The sequence below is a fragment of the Manacus candei genome, unplaced genomic scaffold (assembly GCF_025592945.1).
Source record: "Manacus candei isolate 608988 ecotype Guabito, Panama unplaced genomic scaffold, ASM2559294v1 h1tg000050l, whole genome shotgun sequence".
Lineage (NCBI taxonomy): Eukaryota > Metazoa > Chordata > Aves > Passeriformes > Pipridae > Manacus > Manacus candei.
Window position 1 is genome coordinate 12687085 of NW_026138098.1, and position 27201 is coordinate 12714285.

Genomic DNA, 27201 nt, shown 5'->3' on the forward strand with positions numbered 1-27201 from the left:
GAAGGAACAAAAGACAGAAGTAGAGTAGCTTCAGACAGTTTTAATTAAAAAAGCTGTACATCATCATTTCTCACTTTTAAGTAAAATTGCTACAGAAACTAATTCATATTCTCTTTATGGTATTAATATATTTCAAAAAGAACATAAAATTCAGAATTCTAGAGGGAAGTCATTGCTTCCTTATGTGCATATCTTTAAAACAATCTAACAGAAACCAACTGCAAAGACAGCAGCAACAACAAAGAAATCAATATAGTTAAGCCAGTATCATTCAGCACCCTTTTAACCAGTTATTTTCAAGTCAGTCCTACAATTAACTGTATTAATTACAAAATACACTCTGCTGGTGTAGGCTGTTTAATGCCTGTACAGACTATGACTTGACAGTAGTTTTCTTGTGCCTTAAGTCATGACCCTAAAGCTCCGTACAACCCCACAAACACAAACTGAAATCTCCAACGTGCAAGTTCAAAAGGTGCCTCACAAAATTTACAATGACCTGGATATCTTTGTGCTGCAAGTGTGACATCTCAGGAGATGAGGAAGAGCCATCTGAATACAGATTTAGCATTCCTTGACAACTGGCTATTCAAGTACCATAAAAATAGGTCTTGGGTTCTGTATGTAAACTTCATTCATATTCAGCATAGTAGTGGAACACTTGCTTCTGATGTTGCCTACCAGATTAACTGTTTGGCTTGTTTTAATTGTTAAATTTGAACAACTAGCCAATTATGAAAACCAACTACTTTGAGAAACTATATGAATGCAAATCCTATTACTTATCAGCAGATTTCAAAAGAAGTTTTAATTTAAAAGCATACTGATGATGCTAGTCTTTTTTAAATTCTGATGTTTTATGCATTGGCTGTTTGACATTTTACTGATTAATGTAATTCATACAGAATTTACCTAGAATGCTACTGATAAACACAAATGGCCATGGGAATAATTGCATTATTTGATAAAATTATTAAAAACAAATCCAGATAAACCCTTCAACTCTTTGAAGAGCTTGATGCACAAAATATGCAAAGGAAAAACAGTTGCTTTACTCAGATATTTGCAACCAACGAACTTGTGAGCTTCTATCACCAAAAGATTTCCATGCAACATTAGAACATTGTTCTTCCCCTGACAGAACTGTTAAGTGTCACGATAAGATTAAGCAGTTAAATACACAAGATGTTCAGGAGGAAGTTCTGTTCTTGCCTCCTAACAGTGTGGAAATGTTACTTTGAATGGAATTATGAAAGGTTTATTTTGCCCATGTACCCAAGAAATGATGTTGCATGGCTCTTAAGGGGAGGTTCTCATCAAGAGAAAACTTCATTTCTTTCTTCTACTCCTCCCTCTCTCAAGTTTATTTTTTTTTTGATTTATTATTAGGTTGAAGGTTTTTTGAAGCAGAGGACTATCTTTTCTTGTGTATTTGTACAGTGAGAGGGAATGCAGAATTCCATTCCTTTTGGAAAATTATCAAAGTAATTTCTTGCTTCAAAACACTGCTCACTCTGAAATTCAATTTGGTTTCTGTACTTTCCTCATACAAGGTAGATTTAGTGCCAAATAAGAAGTCCTATAAAATTTTCATTCTTTTCTGGCAGTTATGTAGCACACCCAAAGTAGAAAAGAGAATCACCACCTGAAATAAAATTGGGAACAGAGGCTTTTAGTAAATTTCCAGTTAAAAATATGTCTACACAACACAATTATCCTAGCACGGATGTCAGTGATGCAGAGGGACAGAACTACTGCCTGATAACACCACCAGCAGTATTTAGCAAAACTACCATTTGTTAACAAGTGGCTCATGCAATAGGAGTAATTGGATTTTTTATTTTGTCCTGAGAAAAACCATTCACCTGACACACCTTAACAACCTCAGAATATTGACATGTCACCCTGGTGCTTCCTTTTTATTGCTATTTAAGCCAATGCTGACACTGTCCCATCAGTTTTCCCCTACATTAACAGTGTCGCTTGTCTGGCCCTCTCGTGAGCTGGTCTGGGGAGCCAAGAAGATTACATGTACAATCAGCTTTTGTGTGGCTTAGTTCCTTGAACCAGATCAACATGAGGTTGGCAAGAACCAAGCTTGTCACAAGGAAGGAGGTGGGAATGAGAGTACACTGCCAGAATTTTCGCTGCATTGACTCACATCTTCAGAAACTGTTGTGGAAAACAGTCACGGTAAAGACCCCAACACTCATCATCCCAAAGCCACTTCTGTACTTACTAAAGTTGTTAAAATGCACCACTTTGAGAAGATGTGCTGTTGACTTTCACTTATTATCACAGTTCCATACTGTTTTAGTGCTTTTCAGAGATTCAAAAGAACCTTCTTCATATTGCACTGGCTCAAAGGTGAGGTCCCAAAACAGTATCAATAAACGTGGAAACAGGAGAGGTCACAAGTCAGTATACTAGTTCATTTTTATATTTCACTTTTAAATACTAGGGGCAGGTATGGGCTTTTAGTTTGTTTTTATTTAAGGGTAACAGGCAAAATTGACAACTTATTGGGTTATTAAGCTGATCAGAACATCTATGTTTGCTACCAAGACACAGCTTAAAATTCCTGCTACAGCCAAAAGCAAAGTTGACATTTTCAGGTACATCAGCTATGCCAGTCAGTAGGAAACACTTGACACTACCCTTGTTTAAGCAGGGTTTTTAAAGCTTTCAGACTTGCCACCATGGAGAGAGGAAAAATAGCAGACAGGTTACTCATAAACTAAGGTAGTACATCTCCACTACTAGCCAAAACTAGTTGGAAAGGGTGAAAGAGTAAAAAAGTTTGGCTTAACTCAGAGTACCCATTTCACCACATTATTAGGATGATTTGTTTTGAGGATAATCCCTGTACAAACCCTTCTGACCGTATTTCCCAGTGATGATCACAGTTCACAGTGTAATGGAGCTGCACAGACCCGTGGTTCTGACCCAAGACTATCCAGCAATGAAAAACAGAACAGTTTGCCTGAATAGTGAATTGAAAGATTTGTGCATCCACAGAAGCTGAACAAGTAAGAGAATGAGAGGGCCAATTAAAATTATTAAAGGGTCAAGCAGTTCTCTTATAAAAAGCAGACTAAAAAGGTTGGACCTCCTCAATTAAAACAGGAAAAGCTGAAGGTGGGGCAGGAACATGACTGAACTTTACAAAATTAAAAAAGGCAGCACATGAATGGAATAAATCCTGATTGAGACAATGGCTGTAAAAGAGAAGAGAGTTTACTGCAACATTCTAATTTTTGCTGAAGCAGTCAATTAACATTTCTCCATTAAGGTTTCACTGCCTTTTGATTACAAAAGTATTATCTCTTTTCTTGGTAAAATATTGCTTAGAAATACAAGTGAAAAGTCATCTTCCATAAAGTGAAATGTAGACGTGTTAGAGAAAAGCTTTGGGTTTACAGCATAAATCTGTTTCTGGAGAACCATTACCTACAGGATAAAGAAAGAATAAAACCCAACACAAAAAGTCTTGCCAAGTTATTACGTTATCATTAACAAAGTTACAGTAACTTCCCTCAGAACACTGTTTCTGAATCATGGCTATGATTAAACATTTCTAGAGAAAAAGAAGCCAGTACCTTAAAGTCCTCCTTAAACAAAAAAATCTCAGATCTAAAATGTTATTGACAAAGATATGAAGAAAGTAAAGGGACAGTCATTTTCCAGCTCATTATGAAGTTAGATGGATTAAAATATGATTCTGCCTTAGGATGGGGATTCACCACTGCTTCCATACCAAGTAAACCAATTCTGATGTAGACACAACTTCAGTTCTAGAGCAATGGCTCCCCCAAAAAACTTCACTCTGTTCACCCACTCATTTTGAAGAACTGTATTAATGCAACCTCAGAACAATTCTTTCTGAAAATAATAAGGTTTATTTACTCATCACGGCCTCCTTGAGTTTCAGATTTTCTGAAACAACCAAGAGACTAATTTTCAAGACTGACACTTTATGGTAACAGTCATTTAGTCCTCCATAGTAAGGACAGATTTAGCACATTTTAAACGCTAATCAATAAACTGATTTGGCTATTTTTCACTTCTTCATATTCTTCTCCATAGAAAATTCAGTAAAATTTAAAAATCGTATCATAGAATAGAATTGTTCAGGTAATCAGAACATTCTTAAAGCTACATTTTGTGTGGAACTTGATTCCAGCATGAATCAATGCATGAGCAATTTCTTGCTCTAGGTTACAGGTAATTACCTAAGTAGAAAATGGCTCAAAAATATAAACAAAGCAACGTAAAGGGGAAATGCTTTGTGTCTTTTTCTTAGATTCCAAATCACCATTCATGCTTAGCTGCTTTACATTAACCTCTCTATATATACACATGCAATCCCACAGAATACTGAAAAACCAGTCTTATTCCAAAAGAGTAAAAACACTCAAAGAAAATCTATAACTTTAATATTGTTACTTGCTTTTACATACATTTAGAATTCCTTTAAGAAGCTTTATGTCTTCCTAAAAATCAAATACAGTAGTTTAAGTAGGTGAATTAAATATACAAAGAATCTTACATTACTGTTTTGTTGTGGTTATTTTTTGCTGTAGGTAAATCTCCTGCTGCATGTATTTTGATTGGCTTGTATCATGAATATGGAGCATATTCAACAGAAAATTTGAAATGCCAGTGGAAAATTAACATTTACAGTAAAGCCTTAATTTTTTTGGAAGCATGAATTCCATTACAGAGTAGTTTGAGGTAGCCTACTAGCTTTTATTGAATATAACTTAGTCAATTTTTATTGCCTGACATTGTACAAACATATTCCGCAAGTACTGGGTCTTCTTTCTCTCTAAAAAAATTCTTTCCTATTTGTGAGAGGAAAAAATGTGTTCCCACATAACATATTTGAGACATATCTGACAGTTCAAATTTCTTTCAAGCATTCCATACTGTAATCATGTTATAAAGTCATTAAAAATGAATTAGAGGGGGTGAAAATATGTATTTTATACGGTTGTGGAGAAAAATTATAAAACATCATTCTTTTTTTAATCTGTACTATTAATTCAATCTGCTTTCTGAGCCATTAATTCAGTCTGCTCTGTTTTCTAACTGTCAATGTCATGGCTTTTCCATCACTAAACATGGAAAACTGGAACAATCCAAACAGTATCAAAAGAAAACATAGCACAAGCATTGCATTTGAGTAATGTGGCTGCTACTGTAAAATAAGACAATAGGCAAAAGAGGTGAGACACTATGAATGTCAACTCCGTGTATAATCTGAATATAATTAAATGTTATTGGGGGAGCACAAAGAAACAAAGACCGAAAAAAATATTTATAAATGACACTTCAGCCACCAGGGTCTTGAGGAATGTATTTAAGATCTCAAATCAGAGGATTTAATTACAGGCTCCTCTTTTGCACAGACACAACTGTCATTGAAGGAGAATGATGTTTACAGTCTTACGAGATTCTCAAAACGTGGGTCACGGCCCATGAAACATGGAATTCATAACTGCATTCAATTTAAACAAAAGGCATAAAGAAAAAAAAAGAAAAATACCCAACTAGGGATTGGGATTGTGGCATTTGCAAATACAAACCCAACAAATTATTTCTTCAATATTGTTTATGGAGTGGTCAAAACTGGAATTTGAGACTCCACCAAAACAAAATTTTGAACTACTGCTCCGCAACAACAGCATGTATTACTACTTGGAGGATTGTAGTACTGTAGGACTACTTCCCTGCCAAAGATTAAACTCAAAAGGTTTAACCACATTGCCTTCAAAACCTTAAAAAAAACCCCAAACAAAACAACAGAACCCACAAAACAACAACAAAACAAAATCCAAAACAAAATAGTGCCTTGAGATTTTTTGTTAGCTCCTATATCAGAATTATTTAATTAAATAGACTGCATGTGACTTCAGATATGAAGAATTATTCCACCAAGTTAGAACAGCTTAAAGAAGCTTCACTCTGACATCTATTTGACACTAAACAGTCACATTTACCTTATGCCTGAAATCCAAATTTTTACTCTCCAGACAAGAAAGCACAGTCCAAATAAAAAATATGATACATCAGATGACATGAAAAAACCAAAAGGGAACTTTCATAAATATAAATAAAATCAAATAATGATTTCCTATTTACCTAGAGATTTAAACAATTTATGTAACTATGTTCACACCTTGGAAAAGATGACAAGGACTGATCATAAGCATTCTATATTTATCCTCCACAAACTTGTCTGCAGTTTTAATTCCAAGTGCAGCAGACAATACATTACTCATAAGTTAAGTATTGTAATGCTGATTTTCAGCCAAGTGATGTAAATATGTCCAAAAAGTGAGACATATGTGTTATTCTTCTTTCCAATATTTCCTTGTTACAGACAAAAGGGAAAGGAGATACTGCCTTCTACAAGTAGCCGTTTTAATAAAGAAATTTATCTCTGTTTACAGTTTACAGATGACTTTCTTGCACTACAGTTTCCTCAGAAAACATAGCTGGAGTGACAATAGGCATAAAGAGCTCTGCAAAGCTTTACCCTTGACACATTTCCCAGGGTTTAAAACAGTGATACTGCCTTTTCCTTATCTAGTATCTTCTAATCAGGCTAAAACTGCAAGAGTGTGAAAATAAAGATAACATTGCAGAGCAACTTACCAAGCTGACCAGCAAGATTAAAATCGTTTGTCTTCTATGAACTGTCATGCATCTTTTTTCACCTAGACAATACACAGCAGCCCTAAAGTATGCAGGCTGCTGTTACAAAGCTCGCTGTTCTCACCAAACTTTAGGTAAAGTTTCAGTTCATTTTATGTGAACTACATATTTAAAATTTAATATTATCACCTTATACATTATTCTCTTGAGAGTAAATCGACTGTCATATCTCCTCTATCTACCAATGCCTCTATGGCTAAACAAAGCAACATGGCACTTAAGAGAATATTATTAATTCAGATCTCCTGAGGGCAACTGCTCCAGTTTAATGAGAGGTCAACTTATATAGTCAATTATGAATGAAAAATAGATTACAAGAAAACACATTTAGTATAGCAAACAATTTTAATCAAAACTGTCAATAGTTCTGCATTACTGATTCATTCTTATGTATTGAAATTCAACTTAGGACATTCTCCCTTTCTGTTTCTTTCTAGGTCTAGGATCATAGAGTCACACATGAAACTTCCAGTTCATGAAACACAGTATTTGGCTGGCAATTTTCAAATATAAATTTATATTCCAACTAGTACCAAACATACAGGACTTCAGACAAACTCAAGCAACATCTTTCACTGGGAACTGTATCATTTACACAGGAACGTTTGCCAAGCTCCAACATCTCTAACAAATTCTTCTGAAGAATTAGTGGAACTAATGACAGCACACAAGCCAAAAGATAAAGAGTAGAAAAAAACCAGTCTACCTGTGCTCCAAGCTTAGATATTAAGTAAGTGGTCAAAATCTATTTCTGTGAATCTTTAAGTTACAAATGTAAAAGCTATTCAGCCTAGGAAGCAGCATGATATATTACTATCAGTCAGGTAACTTCAAGTTGCAATATCCAACTGCAGGAATTTAGAACAATGTATTGTAAGGCCAAAGAAACTAGGAAATATAAATTCTCCCTGCTCTGTCCTTATTTTGTTTTCAGGTCAGACTAATTAATGCATTTTCTATGGTTAGAAAATAAGTTGTGATGTTAGTGATACACAAAAAAGTACTTCTAAGTAGCCACAGTACTTCTAAGTCAGTTCACATTTTAACATTAAAAGGAGTTAAGAACATATAATCATTAAATTATATAAGTGGTCCAGTCTTATTAAATCACTACTTTAAAATTCTATGTGTTTCTACCTTCAGCAGAAGACATTAAGGCAAAAACAAGCTACCCTGTAAAGTTATCTAGGTACATTACAGATAAGATTGTTTCAAATATAGATAAAAATGCTTAACCTAAATGAAGCACCATCATTAGTTTACCGGACTTTAAGAAACAGTGTATCAGAAGTCCACTGTCACCAGCCAGAGATGAGTTTGTATTGGCCACTACTGCCAATATAAATATATATGAATGCTTAATGTAGTTATAATTTTCAACAGATAATGCATTAGGGTAATGCTGTTCACCATGATTATGGTTATCAGCATCCACAACATTTCTTCTCTGAACCTAAAGAGAAAACAGAACAGAGTTTTTAACCAAGCACCAGTTTGTTGCTCAGAGTTGGAAAACTTGTCCTAGTAGCTTCATATGAAATACAAATATTTAATTTTCCAAATTCCTATGAGAATATTATATACACAGTGCTTCCAACATTTTAGATTTGAGGTAATAAATGAGATAATATAAATGGGCAGAATATTCCAATTCAAACAAAGAAGCATGAATGAAACTCAAAACCTGACAAGTCTGAAGGATTCTCTAATAATAATTTGTCACTTCCTATTAAAATATATATACACATACCATATAAATATATACACCCCTTGTAATACCTATGCTATACTGCCACATATATTCTACCTCTGTTCCCATAGAAGATTTAAAATTAATATATTTGTAGAGATGGTATTCATAATAATCATAATGATGGCCAAAAGTCTGTTAATTTCTTGGAGGAATATCCTCTAGAGACGACACCAACTGAACATTGGGAAAATGTGCTCTACATCAGTGTACCATGTTCTTACTACCAAAAAGGCTGGTAAATGTTACTGAAATATAGTCCCAGCCCTTTATTTAATTCATAAGGTTTACTTAGGAAGATATTTGCATTTTCATTAATTGTGTGCATCTGTATGATAAAGAGTCTCCATCAGGAACTTTAGCAAGAAAGAGCCACAGTTCTAGTCAGGCATTTTAAAGGTGTGTTTTCACAGCATCTGGACATGAACTTCTGAGAATTCAGAAAGCAGCTTAAAGCTGATCAGAGTTGTTAACACTTACAGTGATTTACCTTAAGGCAATGTTTACAGCGTGCACAGAACTGATATTGGACACAACAGGGAACTATAACACACAATACAGCTACATGATATAATAACTAATTTCTAAAGCAAACTCATTACAATCACAGTAAGTTTTTTGAGGACACTTAACCTGATCAAATCAAGAGTAGTTTCAAACTGATACATCTTTTGGTTTTTGGTTTGGTTTTTTAAGATAGTAGTTTGTGTTTAGCTGCCAAACTTCAAAGTTGAAATCAGACTCCAATGCTAATACTACGCTTCTTCAGTGTCTGTCACAACTCTAGCAATCCATTCAGCAATTCTAAATAATTCATGAAAGCCAAATAAAAGATCGGAAAAAATTCCATCAGCAATCTCGAAATTCTCTTTACAAGGGCCATCACCTGACATTGAAGTACTGCAAGGGTCTATAAATTGAAAAAGGACAGAAAACTACACTATTATTCATTAGCCAAGAGCAAAAAGAAAACAGTCTAAAGTGGCCTCTTTGAAGAGGCTGAAAAGGGCCAGAATGAAAAGTCCTATACAGTCATAAACCTTTGCCATCAGTAGTCTGCAATTACAGAGCTACTCTGATCACAAGAGACTTGCAGCAGCAGTTGAAACAGAGTATTTCTAAACATTACTTAGAAGTTAGTGAATACAAATGTATGAATTGACAGAACTCAAAAAGCCTTAGAAGGCTAGAACAAACAGCTTCAAAGGAAATAAGCTCTTCTAGCAATTGGCTAAAGTATTAAAAAAATAAGCAAGATCCTTGTAGTTGATTGGGAAGAAGGGGATTGAATCCCAAGTTTTCAACACCCTTAAGACTTCTGTACAGAAAACTAATTATCACTAGACAGCATTTTAAGTAATGATTTTAAAATTCAAAATAAATTAATCAGTGAGGTTTTCCAGTACTATCAATCATTTCAGAGTTGCTTTTGAACTTTTATTTAAATATTTGATACTTTATCCAGAAGATCAGTTACACAACTAAACCAAATACTCCTCTAAAGGAAATCATAGCATGTAACCAATCTAACCTACTTTTTATTAGAAATCCAAAGTATACATAGGCTTATTTATCTGGCAACTGCCTTTCAACAAATACCTGCCAAAACCCTGTCACACATAGATCCTAGGATCTTAAGCAAAGGCAAATGTAGTTTTGGCAAATGTAACTGACACTAGGATAGCGGGGGATGTTTTTGCAAATAAAACAAACAAAAAACCCCAACCGCCCACACTCGCATTATCTGAAGACAAAATCTTCACTCACTTGAGAACTTTGTTCCAGCTCATAGTCTTGAATTCAAAATTTGAGAAGGAATTGGACGGCTATTCCTGCAGTTTCTCATTTGATGCGTATATCCACGAAAGAACAATCTAACACATCTTTGCTTTACAGTTGCTTGCCAAGCACACTCAGATGTAGGAATACAAGTACAATCAGTATCTGTGTGTAATTCTCCTTCTCAAACTAGATGAAAACAAAATGAATGCTGCTGAACTCATGCAGCAAGAGATTTCTTTTTTAAAAGGGAATTTTTTTCCAGGAATACTAGTACCTGTTAACTTCACAAGTGCTACGTTCAACAGCTTTACCCACGTAAACGCATGTGCAATTCTGACTACTACAAATTTTAAAATAGAGTTTAATTTTGAAAAACCCAGTTTCAACAGTTAACTCTGTTTTCCATTTGGATGTGATTTTTCACTTTGAGTCTTATTTCTGGCCATGAAATAACGTTCTCCTGCTTGTGTACAAAGTACACTGAAATGCAACATTTACAGCTGCCTTGCTCAGACACCTTCCTCTACTACTGTTGCTAATACAGACATGCCTACAAATAAACATAGGAAGAGGTTTGAGGATAGGAGGGGAAATGCACGTGGAGGAGGAGAACACATTTAGTATTGTATCTCTGAGGCATGTATTCACAAAATGGGAATCAAACCTCCACTATGAAGCTCAAAGAGAAACTTTAATACTCTGCAAATGCCATTAGAGACGTTACATTTTTACAGCCAGTAAGTTTTATTATAGAGTAACTTCAGACATATTCCTAGTCATTTTAATTAAAAAAAAATCTCTAATCTTTCAAAGTGACATGAGAATCACCATCTAGACTATGTAATACACCAACATCTAAATAAACCAGATGCTCCTAAAATAGAACATTGACAGGAATTCTTTGGGTGAAATGACCCCACCTAACATTCTGAACTGACTGTGGCACTTCTGCTCAAATTTACAAACAGGTGACACCACAGTACAATAGAATTTCTACCCAAAATAGCACGTTTCACGAGTATCCAGATTTCATAAACTCTCAAATACAGTACTCTAAATATAAACATTTTTTGACCAAATTAACTCTCAGAAACACTGTAAATGCTATTCTTTCTCATGCTATTTTTTCCTAGTCTCAAGAACCGGCTTCAGAGTCTCAATTCATGTCAGTTCCCAATTCTGTCATGCTTATCCCTCCATGATGTTTTTCCACACTATCCCTTAAGTCAAAGGCGAAGCATTAACGGCCTTTTAGAAGAAGTAGCTGAAGATTTGCCTAAAAGGTACAGTCTTGTCAAACACTAGTAGGGTTGTATCTATGTCATTGTACTCCACTTGGCTAGATAAATTCTAGGTAAGCATCCTTCAAAACACTACTTGTATTAGTACACTTAAAGATTTAAAGAGCAAACAACAGAGAGAAGTTAGGAGATCCAACACAGGAATTCTGCCACACAGTGAAAGTTAAGATAACACAACTATTTAATTCAACTCCACATGGAGCAAGATGGGGGAATGCCCAATACGGCGACGAGAGCTTGGCTCTATACACTATGCACGAGGCACAGGAGTCAATTTTACTCTTCATTGGCTTCCTTCCGTACAGAAACTTAGGAAAAAAAACCCCAAACATGCACCTAAGAAAATATAGTAAGGTTAGAGGCCATACTGTGCACGGGTCCCAAAAAACCCCCAAATACAGGGGAAACGAGCGTTTCGGCAGCTGGCAGGGTGGAGCAGAAGGCGGGACAATGACCTAATAGGTCTTTTCTATCTTTAGTTTCGCGAGGCTCAGTGGACAAGCGGCGCCGGGATGCCCCGCTCTGCCTCCGCCGCTCCCGGGGGGGCACCGGGCGTTCTCCGCCCCAAGTTGTGCCGAACTCGCCGCTCCCAGCAGATATCCCGAGGTGCCGGGGCTGGCAGACAGGGAGCCCGAGGCAGCGCTGAAAGGCAGCACCGCTGCTCCGAGTCATTTCCCAGCTATGAGCCACACCAGGGACCCGCGCCGCCCGCCCTTACCTTGAACACTTTACCGAAAGCACCATCTCCCAGCTCCCCGATGATTTCCCAGAACTCCTCAGGGTTCAAATCCCTCTTGACGTGCTCGTATTGTTTCTTCTTCTTCTCGCCGCCCAGCTTGAAGATCTTGCGAAAGTTGAAGAAGGACATTTTGGCTCCGGCCGGGGGACGGGGCGGGCGGCGCTGCCCCCTGGTCCCGCCGGGACCTCCCGGGCCGGGCGGCGCTGCCGGGAGCGACCCCCGCGCCCAGACCCGAGTCCTGGAGCCGCTCGGGAAGCGCCGTCACCGCCGGGCGCTGCGGGCAGACAACACGCCGCGGTGCCCCGGCGGGGCCGGCGCGGGGCTCGGGGCTCCTCTCCGGGCGGGATCGGCGCTCCTACTCGGCCGGGCCGGGCACCATCGCGGCAACAAGTGCCGGGCTCCCTCCTCGGGACGGGCGGCGGCGGAGCCCGGGGACGAGGGGGAGGGAGCGGTCACGTCCCGCCTCGCAGGACGGGGCGGATGTAGGGAGGGGAGGGCGCTGCTCCCCTGCCGACTCGCGGCCGGTTGTTCCTCACGGAGCGGCGTCCCCGGGGGCGGCGACGGCGGGAGGGAAACGACGCTGCTCGCTGCCGGCCTGTCTCTCCCGCGCTCTCGCGGCGCGGGGCCCGGGCGGCTCCGCTTCCTGCGGGGCGGCACCGGCGGCGCCCCCGCCCCCTCCGCCCCCCCCTCCCTCCGCCCCCGCCCGGCGCCTGCGCGCGCCCCCGTTCCCGCGCGCCCGGAACCGCCTCGAGCCCCTCCCGCCGCTCCGCGCCCGCTCCGACACCGCCGTCGCCGGCGCACGCGCGAAAGCGCGCGACCCCTATTCCTCCCCCCCACCGGCGTGCTCCGGCGCGTGCGCACGCGCCGCACCGGCAGCACGCGCACACCACCCCGCCAACGGTTCGTCTCCGGCAAAGGCGGAGGGAGGGGGTGGGGCTTTTCCTGACCACGTGACGCGGCTGTGGCGGAGCCAGCCAATAGGAACGCGCGGAGGCTTCCGGCGGGTAAGTCGGTGTCGGGCGCAAGATGGAGGGGTCGCCCTCTCGGCCCCCCCCGGCCCTCAGGGCAGAGGGGTGGTGCTGGGGCGGGGGCGAGCGCTCGTCCCTCCCTCCTGTTTTTGCCTGTGGGAGGGGGAAGTCGCTTTTCCCTTCTGGCCTCAGTGTGCTGTTACGGTAGGGACGTGGGGCAAGAGCACCCTTTATCGTGTCTTTTAGCTGCTCATCCCGAAGGACGCCCCGCGCCTCTCTCATTGCTGCTCCGCAGTCCCGGACAGCGAGGGTCTCCCCAACCCTGTGGCAGAGGATGACGTTCCCTAGTTAGGGCGAAAGCCTCCCCTCATGGCTGAGTGGGTACCCCGGGTTCCTCCTGGCAGCGCAGGCGGAGCCCCCCCAGCATCGCCCCTGAAGGGGCTGTGAAACCCCCCATAAAGAGGTGTGCCAGGAGCGCTGCGATGGCGGGTGGTGCTTCCTGGGGTTTGGGGCTTTGACGTGGCTCTCAGAGGAAGGTGTTGACAGCAAAAACGCCACGTTGGAAGACTTTATTTTGTTTGTGGGCCAGTGCTGTTCCTAGACCTGCTCCTGGCTTGTCACGGTGTTCGGTCATAGCTGGGTGTGATGTTCATGTGCTTCGCGTTTGATATCTTTGGTATCTATTTAATCACTGGGACAGGCTTGAATTTCCTTATCTTACAACCTTCTCTTCCCACAAGTGATTCCTTCATCACCTTGAAGTACGGTTGTGTTTTAATAGTTGTGTGTATGCCACCAAGTGTGTGGTGTTTCTTCACTTGGAAGCACGAGGCGTTCCCGTTGCCTGGATAAAGGGCAATTAGCAGGCATGGAGAAAGGTTTGGGCTGTGACAGGAAGTCGATCCAGCAGTTGAGGCGATGCTGAGAGACCTGAGAAGGATCTGATAAAGACACAAACACCCAGGGAAAATCGTGTAATGCCTTGGCCTTGTATGAACCTGAGTGCCTGTAGTTGCCATTAATTTAAGCTGCATGATGAGCTTCTAAAGATCCAACCTCTGGTGTGTATCACTCCAAAGACCATTTTATTAGCATGACAATAGTTTGCTATCTATGGAGGATAGTCCATGTGTAAACTTAATGATAATAATGAGGCATTGAGATGCACCCGTGCTGGGGTTCATATTGCAGCCTTTATGGTCTCCTTGAAAGAATCACTTCTTAGGAGTAGAAAGTCCTGGGCTGAGTCAAGAAAGGGATTTCAGCAAAGGAGTTTTCTAATAGTACAGATTTTTGCAGTAGTGAATATTAGAAGATTCAGAAGGAACAAAGGGCATAGAAATAGCCTGGACCTGAACTTTGCATTGCGGGTTAACAGTGTTTTTAGCTGAAACCTGCTGGGGCAGAAGCCTTTTAAGAATATGTTGGTGATGTATGTTGAGTAATAAGTGGTGCTAATAGTATTTATAATGTACTGGAACACCCTGTACCAGGCACTGTTCTGCCCTAGAACACGGGGATGGCCCCTGACACTGAGAGTTTATGAATCAAACAACAGTGTTGTGTTATGAGTCCATTTCTTTAAACTGTATAAAGGCAGTTTCAAGGGTAATACCACCCCATGAACAGAGAGCCTTTCAAGTGCTCTTGCTGACCTTATTTGTTGTAATAATCAACGTTTGTTTTTCAAAAGTTATATTGGGCTTTGTGGTTCCTTTGTACTGACAGCTTGGCCACAGAATGTAAAACTGTTGAGGAGGATACTAAAGCCAAAACTCTATTTTTTTGAGGGCAATAACAAGAAACAACTGCAATCCAAACTTTTGTTTTTTCTTCTGTGATCTGGCTGGCTGGCTCCACCTATTAACTTCATTTGCAAGTTTCATGGAGATAGTTTGGATTAAATACAATAGTAAAGAGTGATTGATAATATTTCTTCAGTGTTACCAACAGCAATTTAGCTTCTGAAACCTAAATTTTTAAAGTTCAATTTCTTTTTCTCTATATAATCTCTTTTTTTGCCCTTTCAGGGGGGATCATAACTTTGTTTTGGATGCTAAAATACAGTGATGGCTTTAATGATAATTTTAATTAGTATTTGTAATTGAATATTTTGTTTTTATCTTTCTTTCTCTTGGATAAAAAGTGCTTTGGGACTAATTTCCGTAAGTTTGTTTAAACTGACTGATTGGTAGAGGATGGGGGGAAAAAGGGAATCCAAAGCCATTGCATGAACTTCTTGTGTTTAGGTAGGATTATCTTTTCTTTAGCCTCAGGGTTAGTGTCATAGGGCAGCAGGGAGGGGGGTGTGTATGGGTGAATGTCAGAGTTTGTAATAACTGGAAATAAATGCAAAACTAAAAGAAAATTTCGTGAGCCGTGTGTGAACAAGTGTAGCTGAGCTGGCAGCTGTGGGATGGGATAGCAGGGCCTGGCTCTTTCTCAGCTCTATCAATCAGTGAATGTTGGACTGTCAGTAGTTCACACACAGCATCTCTGCAATGTGTCATTTTGCTGTGAACTTGTGTGTGATAATAGTTTCACTCTGAGCAGAACAGAGACAATAGTGTCATCCTGCCAATGACTAAATATTGGTAGGTACTGCAAATGTGTTGCTTTAGACTTTTATAAAGTCTTCCTGTTCCAGGGAGCTTTTAATTTTTATAACATTAAAAATATAAGATGAAGGGCTTGCACAAGAAAGGAGTGATAAAGTTTTGCTTTTAACTTTTTTTTTTTTTTTTTTCTTACACTTTATCAATTCAGAATAAAACCAGTATATCTGAAACAGAGAACTGTGGCTCAGTCTGGTTTTTTCCCTTATTCTTTCATTCTGGAGTTACAGCTTGCCACTCAATCCTAAAAATAAACTCTGTAAGGTGAAGGTTAAGTGCTAGTAGCAAATCCTTCCCAATTTGCTTTGACTTCCTGGTGTGGAGGAGGCTGTATGAAACCTGGGTTTTTGTGCGTGTGTTTTTTTTGTTCCTGATAGCAGGAGTTTTTAGCAACTGTAAATGTTTCCAGATGGTAAGGATAAAAAGGTAAAAGGGAGTTATATTAAAATTTCTCCTTCAGGAATTTAAAGCAATGCTTTTTGGAAATTCAGTGCTTCCTTTAAATATCACAGGAAGATGTTAAAGTGAAGATGTTAAAGAACTATCTTAGTTGTGCTTAAGGATAGCTGTAACACTTTATGGCAATCTTTTTCATCTCTTTGTGATTTAGAGGTCTCCTTTATACTTTCTGCTGTTTAATATCACCATCCTTTCCCATTGCCTCAATCACACTTGCCACTGTTCCTCAATCACACTGCCACTCCCTGTTTAAGTTCCACTTCTGTTTCATTTAAACTGTTCCAGTTTCTCTTAATTGAAAGTAAACACTTCAGAAATTTAATTTGAAATGTGTTCTTCACAGCATATATTGCCCTTTCACTGCAGGCCTGCATCCTGTCTTCAGTTCTTTCAGAATATTTAACGATATATTTTTGTATTGTCTTGACTTTCTGTCCATCCGTGCTTTCACTGATCTCCAGCCTTCTTTCTGATGATTGAGTTCATTGAACTGCTGTAAGGTCACAGGTGGCTTGTTCGTGGTTAAATCTGAAGTGTAATTCTTATTTTATCCGTCTTAATCTGTCTGTCACCTTTGGCACTCAACACTGGCCTTTCTGTTTTCTGTAACTGATGTATGTAGTGTTTTTATGGGTATTTTCCAGCTACGTGGTGGTATTTTCTCATAGGCTCTACCATTTCTCTTCTGATCTGTTCCCAAAGTTAAAGTTTGTGCTGTATTGGATCATTTCAGTTCTAAGCACCACTGCAACTTCTAGATCGCTATAGTTAACCCACTACCTTCCTTTTTAACCTCCTTTTTGCATACTTGGTTTTGCCAAGACCCCACATATGCAGCCTCTGTATCTGAAGTTATTTCCAGATGCTGCCTTGCTTCCCTCTGAATCTGCCTTCTTTTTCCTGGAATTTCGGGATTTTATTGAATTAAGGTCTGATACTTTGCCTTGTACCACCACAGCGTTAGTAACTTTCCTCGTTCCTTCTGGCTTTATGAGAAAGTTTTGGTGACTCTCCCATACCTGACCTTTATCTCCCTTCTCTCATTCATCACGAGTCATTTTTCCTTTCCATATTCTGAATGTGTTGGTTTCTCATAGCAGCACCTCAATTCAGTGGATTTTAAATACTGGTGTTTTCAGTCGCTTTCAACCTTGTACATTAACCTTAAAGATACTATTTTTCTTCCCTCTATGATATTTCCATCCTCTTTGTGTACATGGCAAATTTTTGACTTTTTGTCTTTTTTCTGTGACCCCTCTGCACTTTCTGTTTGATACCTGACTCCTTTGTCCTGATGCCCTAATTTATGGTGGTAAGTACAGAGGAGCTAGTAGTATCATCAATTAATAAACCATGTTTATGACAAGGTGAAGAAGGAAATAGAAAAGAGGGCTGAAAGAGATTTTTATTTCTCTGTGATGTAAGAGGTTGGCCCCTGGCTATGTGTTTTCCTTTGAGGAGCATCAACTTGTTATCCATTTTCTGGAAGCCTTGAGAGGGGAGACTGTTGTGTATAGAATCATTAAGGTTGGAAAAGACTTTTGGGATCATAGAGTCCAGCCTTGGACCGAACACCCACCATGTCAATTAAACCACACCACTCTAAGTGCCACAGTCAGTCATTTCTTGAACACCTCCATGGATGGTGACTCTACCACCTCCCTGGGCAGCCTGTTCCAAGGCTTAAACCCCCCTTCAGGGGAAAAATTCTTCATGATGTCCAACCTGAACCTCCCCTGGTGCAGCTTAAGACTGTGTCCTCTTGTCCATGAGAAAAGGCCAACCCTCACCTCTCTACAACCTTCTTTCAGGTAGTTGTAGAGAGTGTTAAGGCTTCCCTTGAGCCTCCTCTTCTCCAGACTAAACACCCTCAACTCCCTCAGCCACTCTGTGTACGACTTACTGTCTAGACCCTTCACCTGCTCCATTGTGCTTCTCTGGACTTGCTCCAGCACCTCAGTATCCTTGGAGTGAGGTGCCCAAAACTGAACACAGCACTCGAGGCGTGGCCTCAACAGTACAGGGGAATGATCACTTTTTCTTGTTTTTAATGCATTACTGGAGGACCAGTTAATCTAAGAATTGCCATAGAAACACATGGCATTTGGAAGCCTCAACATGTAAGGGTATTACTTGATGTTTGCAGTAAAAAAAAAAGTGTTAAAGTGTTTAGGAATAGGATTGATCTAATATTGGCTTCAGAAAAATCTGTATGTTTATTCTAAATTGGCCGTGCTTTTTCAGTAGTCAGTGGGGAAATGTAACTTCAGAGGGCAGTTCACCTTTCCCGACTTTAGATATTTATGTTTATCACAGTATTTAACTGTGTGAGGTGAGGTGTCCTAGAAATGTGTAATGAGAGTTCTTCTTCCTACCTATGGAGATACCACTGCCAACAGAACTCTTGGAGTGCATTTCTCTTCATGTCAGGCAGCACCTCTGGGAATGATGACAGAACAAATATAAAAGTTGCCAAATTACTTGAATGTTTCCAAGTAAACCTGTGATGTTTTATTGAATAAGCTTTATCTTAAATTAAATGGCAGAAGAAAAAGCGATAATATAAATATTGAAATCTTGAATAAGGATCAGATATTTCAACAAATAGTACAAGAATATTTCTCGGAAACCTAGTTGGTCAAAGGCATTCAAGCTTTAACATGTTAACTTCTTTGAACTTATTGCAAAAAGAAATATGTTTTTTCATATTGCTTCTAGTTGATCTACAAGAAAATCACCTTCAAGACTGATATTCAGAAACAGTCATATATCATTGGAGGGGAGTGAGAAGCCAACCTCAGATTCAATGGAAGGTGTCAGCTACTCGACACTAGCACAGCTGATTCTCTTCATTGATTACCTGACTAATACAACTGAAGATTTCACATCCTTATATAAAATTTTTCAGGAAGGTTGGACTCTTTTTAGGTTGTACTTATTTTAAAAACTCCTTTATAGGAATTTTCAGTTAATATTAAAATACTGAGCTGCACTGGTGGATAGTTGCATTTTTTTAATACAGTGGTTAGTGTAATAAAAGCCCTCTCAGTGTTGTGATGACTGTAACAATCTTCCACAGAACCACGCAGGAGTAAGTCTATCTAGAATACTCATTTCTTTTAAAATAATATCCTTTAAAATACTACTACTCTTAGTTATAATACTGTATTCTTTCTAACCATTTAAAGCATTTGAGATCATATTTAATTAAAAAAAATTTATTTGATCAAAACATGAACACGAGGCAAAGTATTTCAAACTTGCAGAGCCCCCTCCATCTGATGGATATTAGAAGCTTTAGTTAAGTCACATGAAAGCATGTATTACAAATGCTTCACCATGTTTGTCTTTCCTCCAGATGGTAATTAGACCTTTTCCTCTTGCATAGCAGTCACGAGCTGATTTGCTCTTTTTGTTTGTGGCTTTCAAATTTGCATTAGTTCACATAGCAGCTAGGATTAGAAATTTATTAAGGGATAAAGATAGCTTTGCATCTCAGTATTGCTCTCAGTCAATACTGGCACAAAAAATGTCTGAACAAAAAAACCCACATGTATTGCTGCTTTTCTTTCTGCAAATCCTGAATTTCTTCCTCTGTTTCCCAGGAGCCTTTTTTTTCCAGAAGGGACTTTGTGTTCTCTTGTGATCTTGATCAGCTCTGTAATCTTGGGACCAAATAACTTGTCCTGTAATATGAAAATGACTTATTTTTTAATCTGTTTTTTAATATGGCTGGCCAGCCAGCCAGCAAACCCAGTCCTCGTTATGTGGTGAGCATAAGAAGGAAGTTTATTATGCCTTCTACAACTACTATTAAAAATATACCATACTAAAAACAAGGAACATTTCCCCCCCAGCACACAATAAAGGACAAAAGATAGCACTAAAGACTATTGATTCTTTAGTAATATCCCAAAGAGAGACACTGTAGTGGTATAATACTGGAGACGTGTCTACCAGCAAAAAGGGGAATTAACATATAGAATGTGAGATACCAACTGTTTATTAATGCAAAGCTAGACTTTAAAATATTAAGTGATTTTACTGAAAAAAAGCATGGTTTTTCATTGAATAATGTTATTTTTATATTACAACCATGTTTATAAGTTTTTGTGTGTGCAGTGTTCTTCTCTTTTTACCTAGATTTTATTAGGCTATTGTGCGATTCTCGTTTTTGAGTCAAAAGAATAGTTGATTATGTGTTGTAAAGTAGAATTTGGTTTTATTTAGGATCTCATCTTGGTACAGTAGCAGTGAGTGGAGATGTAATAATATGTCAATTGTTAAGGCAAACAGCAGCTATTGTGTGTTCAACAATAGTATGTGCAAACTTTGGGCACTAACACTTGCTTATGACAAAATGGAGCATTGTGGTGTGATGCACTTTTTGTCTCAAGTGCCCTGAAATGTTTATTTTTTTGACAGAAGGGACCTTCAATAGCTAATCTACAAAATTATGTTTTATAGTACACCATGCGAAATTTATGGATTAAGCCAAAAAAGCCCATTACATTAAGTGGACTGAATTGTAGCAGGAAATAAAATTACCTATATGAAAAATAATTTCTGTGGCTTCTGACTGAGCTATAATGTATTTTTCTGGATACAGTATACAGGAGTGACTTTAGTTTCAGTATGAGGTAGGGAGTAGCATCTATTCAAGTTCAAATGCAGTTGAGGAGACACTGAAATTAGTTTATAAAAGGCTGTTGGGTTTTTTACATACCAAGAAGTCAGAAATGGTAATGACTTTATCATGTTAGCTGTGACAGTGATTCATGGAAGAACTTAGAGCCACAGTTGTCAGTGAGGTATTTTCTTTCAAGAATCTTAATAGTGTTGTGTCCATTTAGTGCCTTCTGATTGGATTTGGATAAAGTTTTTAAAGGTGAGCAAAAATCATTCCTAGCAAACAAGCCTATCTGCCTCTGCTCCATAAGGAGAAAAGCTACTGAGGAGACACTCATTTTGCAGGACAGGTATTCCTGAGCAGTTTTGGGTTGTTCTGTATCAGTCCTATACCACCTCTCAGTGATGAGATTTGGACAGACCTCAGAGAGAGCATTGGTAAGATATTCATTATTTCAGAACATCCTCAAAGAAGTACAAAAATTGCTGACCCAAAAGTTAGTAAAGGACAATCTCTGGATTTTTAGTAGGTCCTAATAGTTTAGCAGCTGAAGATAAGGGATTGTGAGCCAGCTTTCCTTAGCTGAGAAGAACCTACTCTTCAGATTATTCACAGAATGCTATGTAAAGGACTGTGCAGAACAATTTGCCTTAAGGAATAAGAAATATCTATACACCTTTGGCATTTCTAGAATTTTTGGTTTAGAGCCCAGGACAAAACAACCTGGGTGTGACTAAGAAATCCTGTGCTTGATTTCAGGTATAAAAGTTTAATCCTCAGAAAGAAGGCACAGTTGCAAAAGAAATTCAGAGAATAGCAGCCTGGGCACTGTACCATTTTTGATACAAAACCCCCACCCTTTTGATACTTTTCCTAGATATTGGCTCAGAGGACCTGTGTGAGGAGCATTAGAAAGCTTTGTTCTTATGTGGGTTGATAGTTCAAACTTCCCCAAGTAAAAGAGAGAGTCCTGTAATAATATATAGTCTCAATGCCTTTTTTTTTTTTACTTTGTTTTTTCCTTGCTATCATTCATTTTACACAGATGTGACTTTTTGGATGGCTAAACATTTTTCTACAAGAACAGCCTTCAGACAGGAAGCATTACGAGCCTTTATTTGGAGGTGGGAAAAAAAAATTGTGCAATACCATAAAAACCCAAAGAACAAATGTAGCTGGTCTAGAATCAAGTGTCAAGATCAGTGTCAAGCTAATTGTATTAATCTTTCTAACAGGAGTAACTGTTATGTCTCAGTCTTCCAAAAGGGATCCAAATGAGAAATCTCAGTCTTTAGTTATGCTTACAAAATGTATGACGGTCCTAGTTTCATTTGAGATTTCAAAATTATTCTAATTCTAATTACTTTGTATATACCAACAATAGTGCTATTTGACACCATGTTTCAAGCACAGTCTCACAGTGTTCTGATAAGAGTTAAAAGGTTCACTTGCATAGCAAAAAAAAAAATGCAAATTGATTTCAGAAGATTAAGCGGGTTTGTCATAATCTAATGCTTTGGTATGTGCCAGGAATATTTTGAAAACTTCAGATCACAACTGTGTGCTTAGACCAAATGGTAGGTTAATTATTTTGAAGTATCTGGTTATAACGAAGTGCTCTGTTGTGCTATGAATGTTCATATAAATTCCGACTTATTCCAGAGGCTGTTCTACTTTACATCAGATGTATAAACCAATTTAAAGGAGGGAGAGGGAAATGGAACACTTGCCTCTAAAAACTGAGTCAACCCTGCCATGGAGTTCACAAGCCCAGTAGCTTCAGAAAGCTATTAATCAATGTTTGCCACTTCTACTGAAATTTCTGAAATTTGAAAATGTTCATTCAGGAAGTGGCATTAAATGTAACACTATGTAACACTGCTATAACAAAGCAGGAAAGCTCACTGTGTTGCCTTAAGCCAGGATGATTTGGGTTTTATTCTCTTTTCTCTGTTAGTTCCCTTGAAGGAGTTAATATTCCTTTATGTTGTACCAGTAAATTACAGAATCACAGAATGGGTAAGGTTGGAAAGGTCCAACCTTCTACTCAAGCAGGGTCCTCTAGAGCACATTACACAGGATTGTGTCCAGATGGTTGTGGAATATCTCCAGTGAGGGAAACTCCACAATCTCTCTGGGCAACCTGTGCCACTGCTCAGTCGCTTGCACAGTAAAGAAGTTCTTCCTCATGTTCAGGGGGAACTTCCTCTGCATCAGTTTGTACCGTTTGCCTCTTGTCCTATTGCTTGGCACCACTGAGCAGAGCTTGGTCCATCCTCCCTTCAAATGCTCATAGATATTGATGAGGTCCCCTCTCAGCTGTCTCTTCCCGAGGCTGAACAGGCCCAGCTCCCTCAGCCTTTCCTCATAAGAGAGATGCTGCAGACCCCCAGTCATCTTTGTAGCTCTCCACTGGACCCTCTCCAGGAGCTCCGTGTCTCTCTTGTACTGAGTAGCCCAGAGCTGGACACAGCACTCCAGATGAGGCCTCACTAGGGCTGAGTAGAGGGGCAGGATCACTTCCCTGTTATACATACCTATTAAAAAAAAATTCCTTTTCCAAGAAACTGTTTGGAATCCTCTTGCTATTGAAGCTTTCACACCACTCTTTTTCCAGGCAAGAAACTTACTGTTTATAAGAAGTAATTTATTTTTAGTTTTTGTTTGTTTTTATTTATCACTGGTAACTGAGAACCTTCTCTCCCAGAGAAAGAATGTCTTTCCAGCAGCTCAGCTCGTTCTGGCAGCCCTGTGGGTGATTAAGAGCTTTCAGAGAGAGTTAATCATCTTCGTAGGCTTCCTTCTGCCCTTGCTTGAGATAGGTTAGGGAATTAGTTGAAGGAGGCACTCCAGTGTGATTATCCAATAGCTTTAAAATACAAATAAGTGAAGTGAATAAGGAAGTGAAGTAAGTGAAGCTTTCTGAATACCTTATTTCTGGTAAGCTTACAGGTGATCATGAGAAATACACATATAGAGTGATTTTACTGGTCTGTGAGTGATTTGCTGATTTCCGTCTCATAGGAAATGATCTTGTTACAAATGCACAGGACAAGGATCAGAGAGAGCTACTTCTACTGTTTATTTTGTTGCACGCTTCCTTCTCAGTTTTCCAGACTCATGCTTTTGGAAAATAGAGTGCTCGTTACAAGGTTTAACTTGCATATGAACCAAGTTTCAATGCCAAAGAAGGCAATCTGGAACTGCAAGATTTGTCTCCCTTCCTTCCAAGATTGTGGATGTTGGAGGAGCCAGTCTGTCTGGTCTCCTGTAGCCACATGTGCATGTCCAGAAGGTTTTGTAGGCAGTGCTGTGGAAAGGAAAAAACAGAGAGAGGGAACCACGTTACAGGTTATGACGTGGAGCCAATAACTCCCCTGGAACACTGTTGCACAACAGTGGTGTCAGTTTATTGATAAAACAAGGCTTTCTTGCTCCTATCTGTATCCTGATTGTTATGGGCATGTGGGCAATGCCTTTCTGTGTTGTTGATAGACTTCCTACTGGCTAAAGGTTGTGATGATGGGCCCTTTGCCTTGCACTACCATTGCCAGGGAAGTGTATTGTAATATAACGTAGTTTAAAGACATGTTATGTTTAAAATTTCAAGGAGTATCTTTAAGAAAAAAGAAATCTATAATTCTTTCTTTTTGGTAAATGTGTTACCTGAAGATCATAGACAAACATTAAATCCTTGTACAAGTAACATTTCAGGAAGTGCTAAACTTCTGGAACTTCAGAGGAGTTCTATATTTCTTAATTTTATTTTGAAACCATGTTTTTAAAATCAAATTGTACTTGCTGTGTATTTAAAGCCTACGGGATATGCAGCATGTAGCATCAAAACTTACAGGATCTAACATGAGCAGAAGCAGAAGGTAGTTTATTAGGAGTGATCGAAAGAGCTTACCCTACCTTGATTTTTAATAGAATAACCATGTAAAAACTGGATCGAAAATGACCTTATTTTGTTGTTACCTAGGTGTTGATATCAATACTCATTTTTCCAGGAGCCTTATTTTTGTCTTTGAGTAATGTGTTTTGGTCTCAGTGGTGGTTTTCATCTTGTTACTAGTGTTGGAAACTTTCTTTTAATTATGTATTTTTTAAAAATCTATGGATGAGTTTCGTTTTTAGATTCTTGGTTCTGTATTGACTGTAACCAAAGGCTTTACTTCCCGGCTCAGTAAGATCTACTTGTATAATAATATAGTGGGTTTATTTGTTTTTAATTTAAAATGTTGTATGTGGCTGTGGGTAATTAAAAACATTTATTGAAATATGGTGGTTTTGACTGTATCATGCTGGAATTGCCTCTGCTGATGGTGAAGAGTTGAATAATACTCATTTGTCACATAGGGTGTTGACTCAGACACAGATGATTTCAATTCAGATGACAGAGGGTGTTACAAAACCCAGCTGTCGACTCTGCTCCTCTTTCTACAAGCTGCTTTCTCTGTGGCAGGGATGGCTGACCTATGAAGCAGTTCTTTGACAGCCACAGTTTGTAGCCTAATTTATGTAAGTAAACCAGTGGTGACTTTAAGTTGTTTTCATGCACTGGGTTGGCAACTCCAACAGCTTAGGGGTTGCTTCCTGTGTAAATCATTAGTGCTGGTACACTAGTGGCAGTCTTTGGAGAAGAGTGAAGGACTGGTAGGATGTTTAAGCTGCCTGTACTAATGCATAAATCCTCTGGTTTTGATTCACAGTTAACTTGAGAAAAAATCTCTGCAGCAGTCTGCCAGCAGTTGCAAAGTAGTTGCAGACAACTGCTGGCAAGACACCTTTTCTTGGCTCCAAACGATTAAACTAGGGCAATTTTCTCCCAGAGCTTCAGTTGTTAATCAAATTTGGAGAAAAAAACTACAAGAAACATTAAAACAGATACTCCTCTTTGAGGTTTCCATTTCACTGAGATTGGAAGAATACCATTTACCTTTTTTGAAAAAAGTACATAGTGGACACAGTATGAGCAAAGAAATTTATTGGCCAGGGCTAATTCTGTTGAATAACTCACTCACTCAGGTGTTAATTAGGAAGCTATTCTCACAAGGCTACCAGGTAGGCTGCTTGGGACAGAAGAAAGCAAATGGGTTTGGTTTTGGGTGGTGGCATTGTTGGGAAGGGTGCCAATTTTCCTTGGTTTCCCTTCTTTCCTTTTTAGGATAATACCTTGCTGAGCTCACAAGATAACTCTGAGGATTATAGAATTGGTTTACTTCTCAGTTCAGTCAGGAAGGCTAACACTGATAGCAGTGGGTGAAAGAGGCAGCCTTATTTTAATAGGTTAGGATAATCTCAAATTGAGGTTTGTTGTTTATTCGTATTTAGATATCTACTATGTAAACTTTAGATTTTTGCCCTTGAAACAGAGTTATTTTCCCAAGAAGAACTTAATTCTATTTTTGGTTTTGATTATGGCTTTATATCCTCTCTTTGGAGTTAAAAATAGAATACAGATATCTTCTGTCTAATAAACCTGTGGACCAGATGCTTCTCTTGCCCTTTTTTTCCTATAGCAGGATTGAATTCCTTGCACTACAGCAACCCTGAAATCATTACACTGCATTTAAAACAAAATGCAGAAAAGGATGACCTTTTGCTAGGACTCTGTTTTTATTGCTAAGCATGATCACCATCTTACAGCAAAAGCCAGTTTGATCCTTAAACACTTGTACTTATAGTATCTGTTCAGAATTGTCTGTTGTTTACTGTCTGTGCTCTCATTGATTATAATGCTGTGCATCTCCACAATGCAGGCTATTTGCCCTTTGGATCTTCATTGAACAGGCAGCTCTTATCTTCCTTGCTGATAGCATATCACCAATGGTACCAGTTAAGAGCTGAAAATACTTCCAGCATAATGGAAAGTTCTGCTTTTGCCAGGATGACTCATTAATTAACCCCTGACTCATTCTGCCTGGGATGGAGAGGCTTCCTGTGCCAACTTAAGAAAAAGTTACAGGAAGATGCTGTTATGTATCAAAAGATAAACTGATTGGAAGAATTCTGTCTGCCTTGGAGGAATTATGTTTTCTAATACTCTCCATCTGCCTGAAACAAGCTTGGACTCACTGAACAATAGATACTGGAGATGGTTAATATCCTCCTTTGCTATAGGAGCAAACAGACAACTGCCAAGAAGAATAGACTTGGTAATAGGAGAGTGTGGAGGCAAGCAGTACATCCAGGAGGCAGTAAATAGCTTTTCCTTCCAACTGACCACGAGCTTTG

General features: G+C 39.1%; 2 protein-coding genes across 7 annotated transcripts in view; one reads left to right on the forward strand and one right to left on the reverse strand.

Moving 5' to 3' along the window:
* Nucleotides 1-12969, reverse strand: part of SLK (STE20 like kinase) — a 50905-nt gene extending 37936 nt beyond the window's left edge. For all 3 annotated transcript variants that reach the window (XR_007906824.1, XM_051800683.1, XM_051800682.1), the window contains exon 1: nucleotides 12272-12969. Coding sequence is in view for 2 of the 3 variants with exons in the window: in XM_051800683.1 (XP_051656643.1) it covers nucleotides 12272-12421 (150 nt within the window). In the remaining variant the exon portion in view is untranslated. The remainder of the gene's footprint in view (nucleotides 1-12271) is intronic.
* Nucleotides 12970-13186: 217 nt separating this feature from the next.
* STN1 (STN1 subunit of CST complex) overlaps nucleotides 13187-27201 on the forward strand; it is a 45368-nt gene continuing 31353 nt past the window's right edge. Inside the window, exon 1 of one of the 4 annotated variants that reach the window (XM_051800701.1) lies at nucleotides 13187-13296. The gene's annotated coding sequence lies outside the window, so the exon portion shown is untranslated. The other 3 variants (XM_051800700.1, XM_051800703.1, XM_051800704.1) reach the window with 3 other exon arrangements.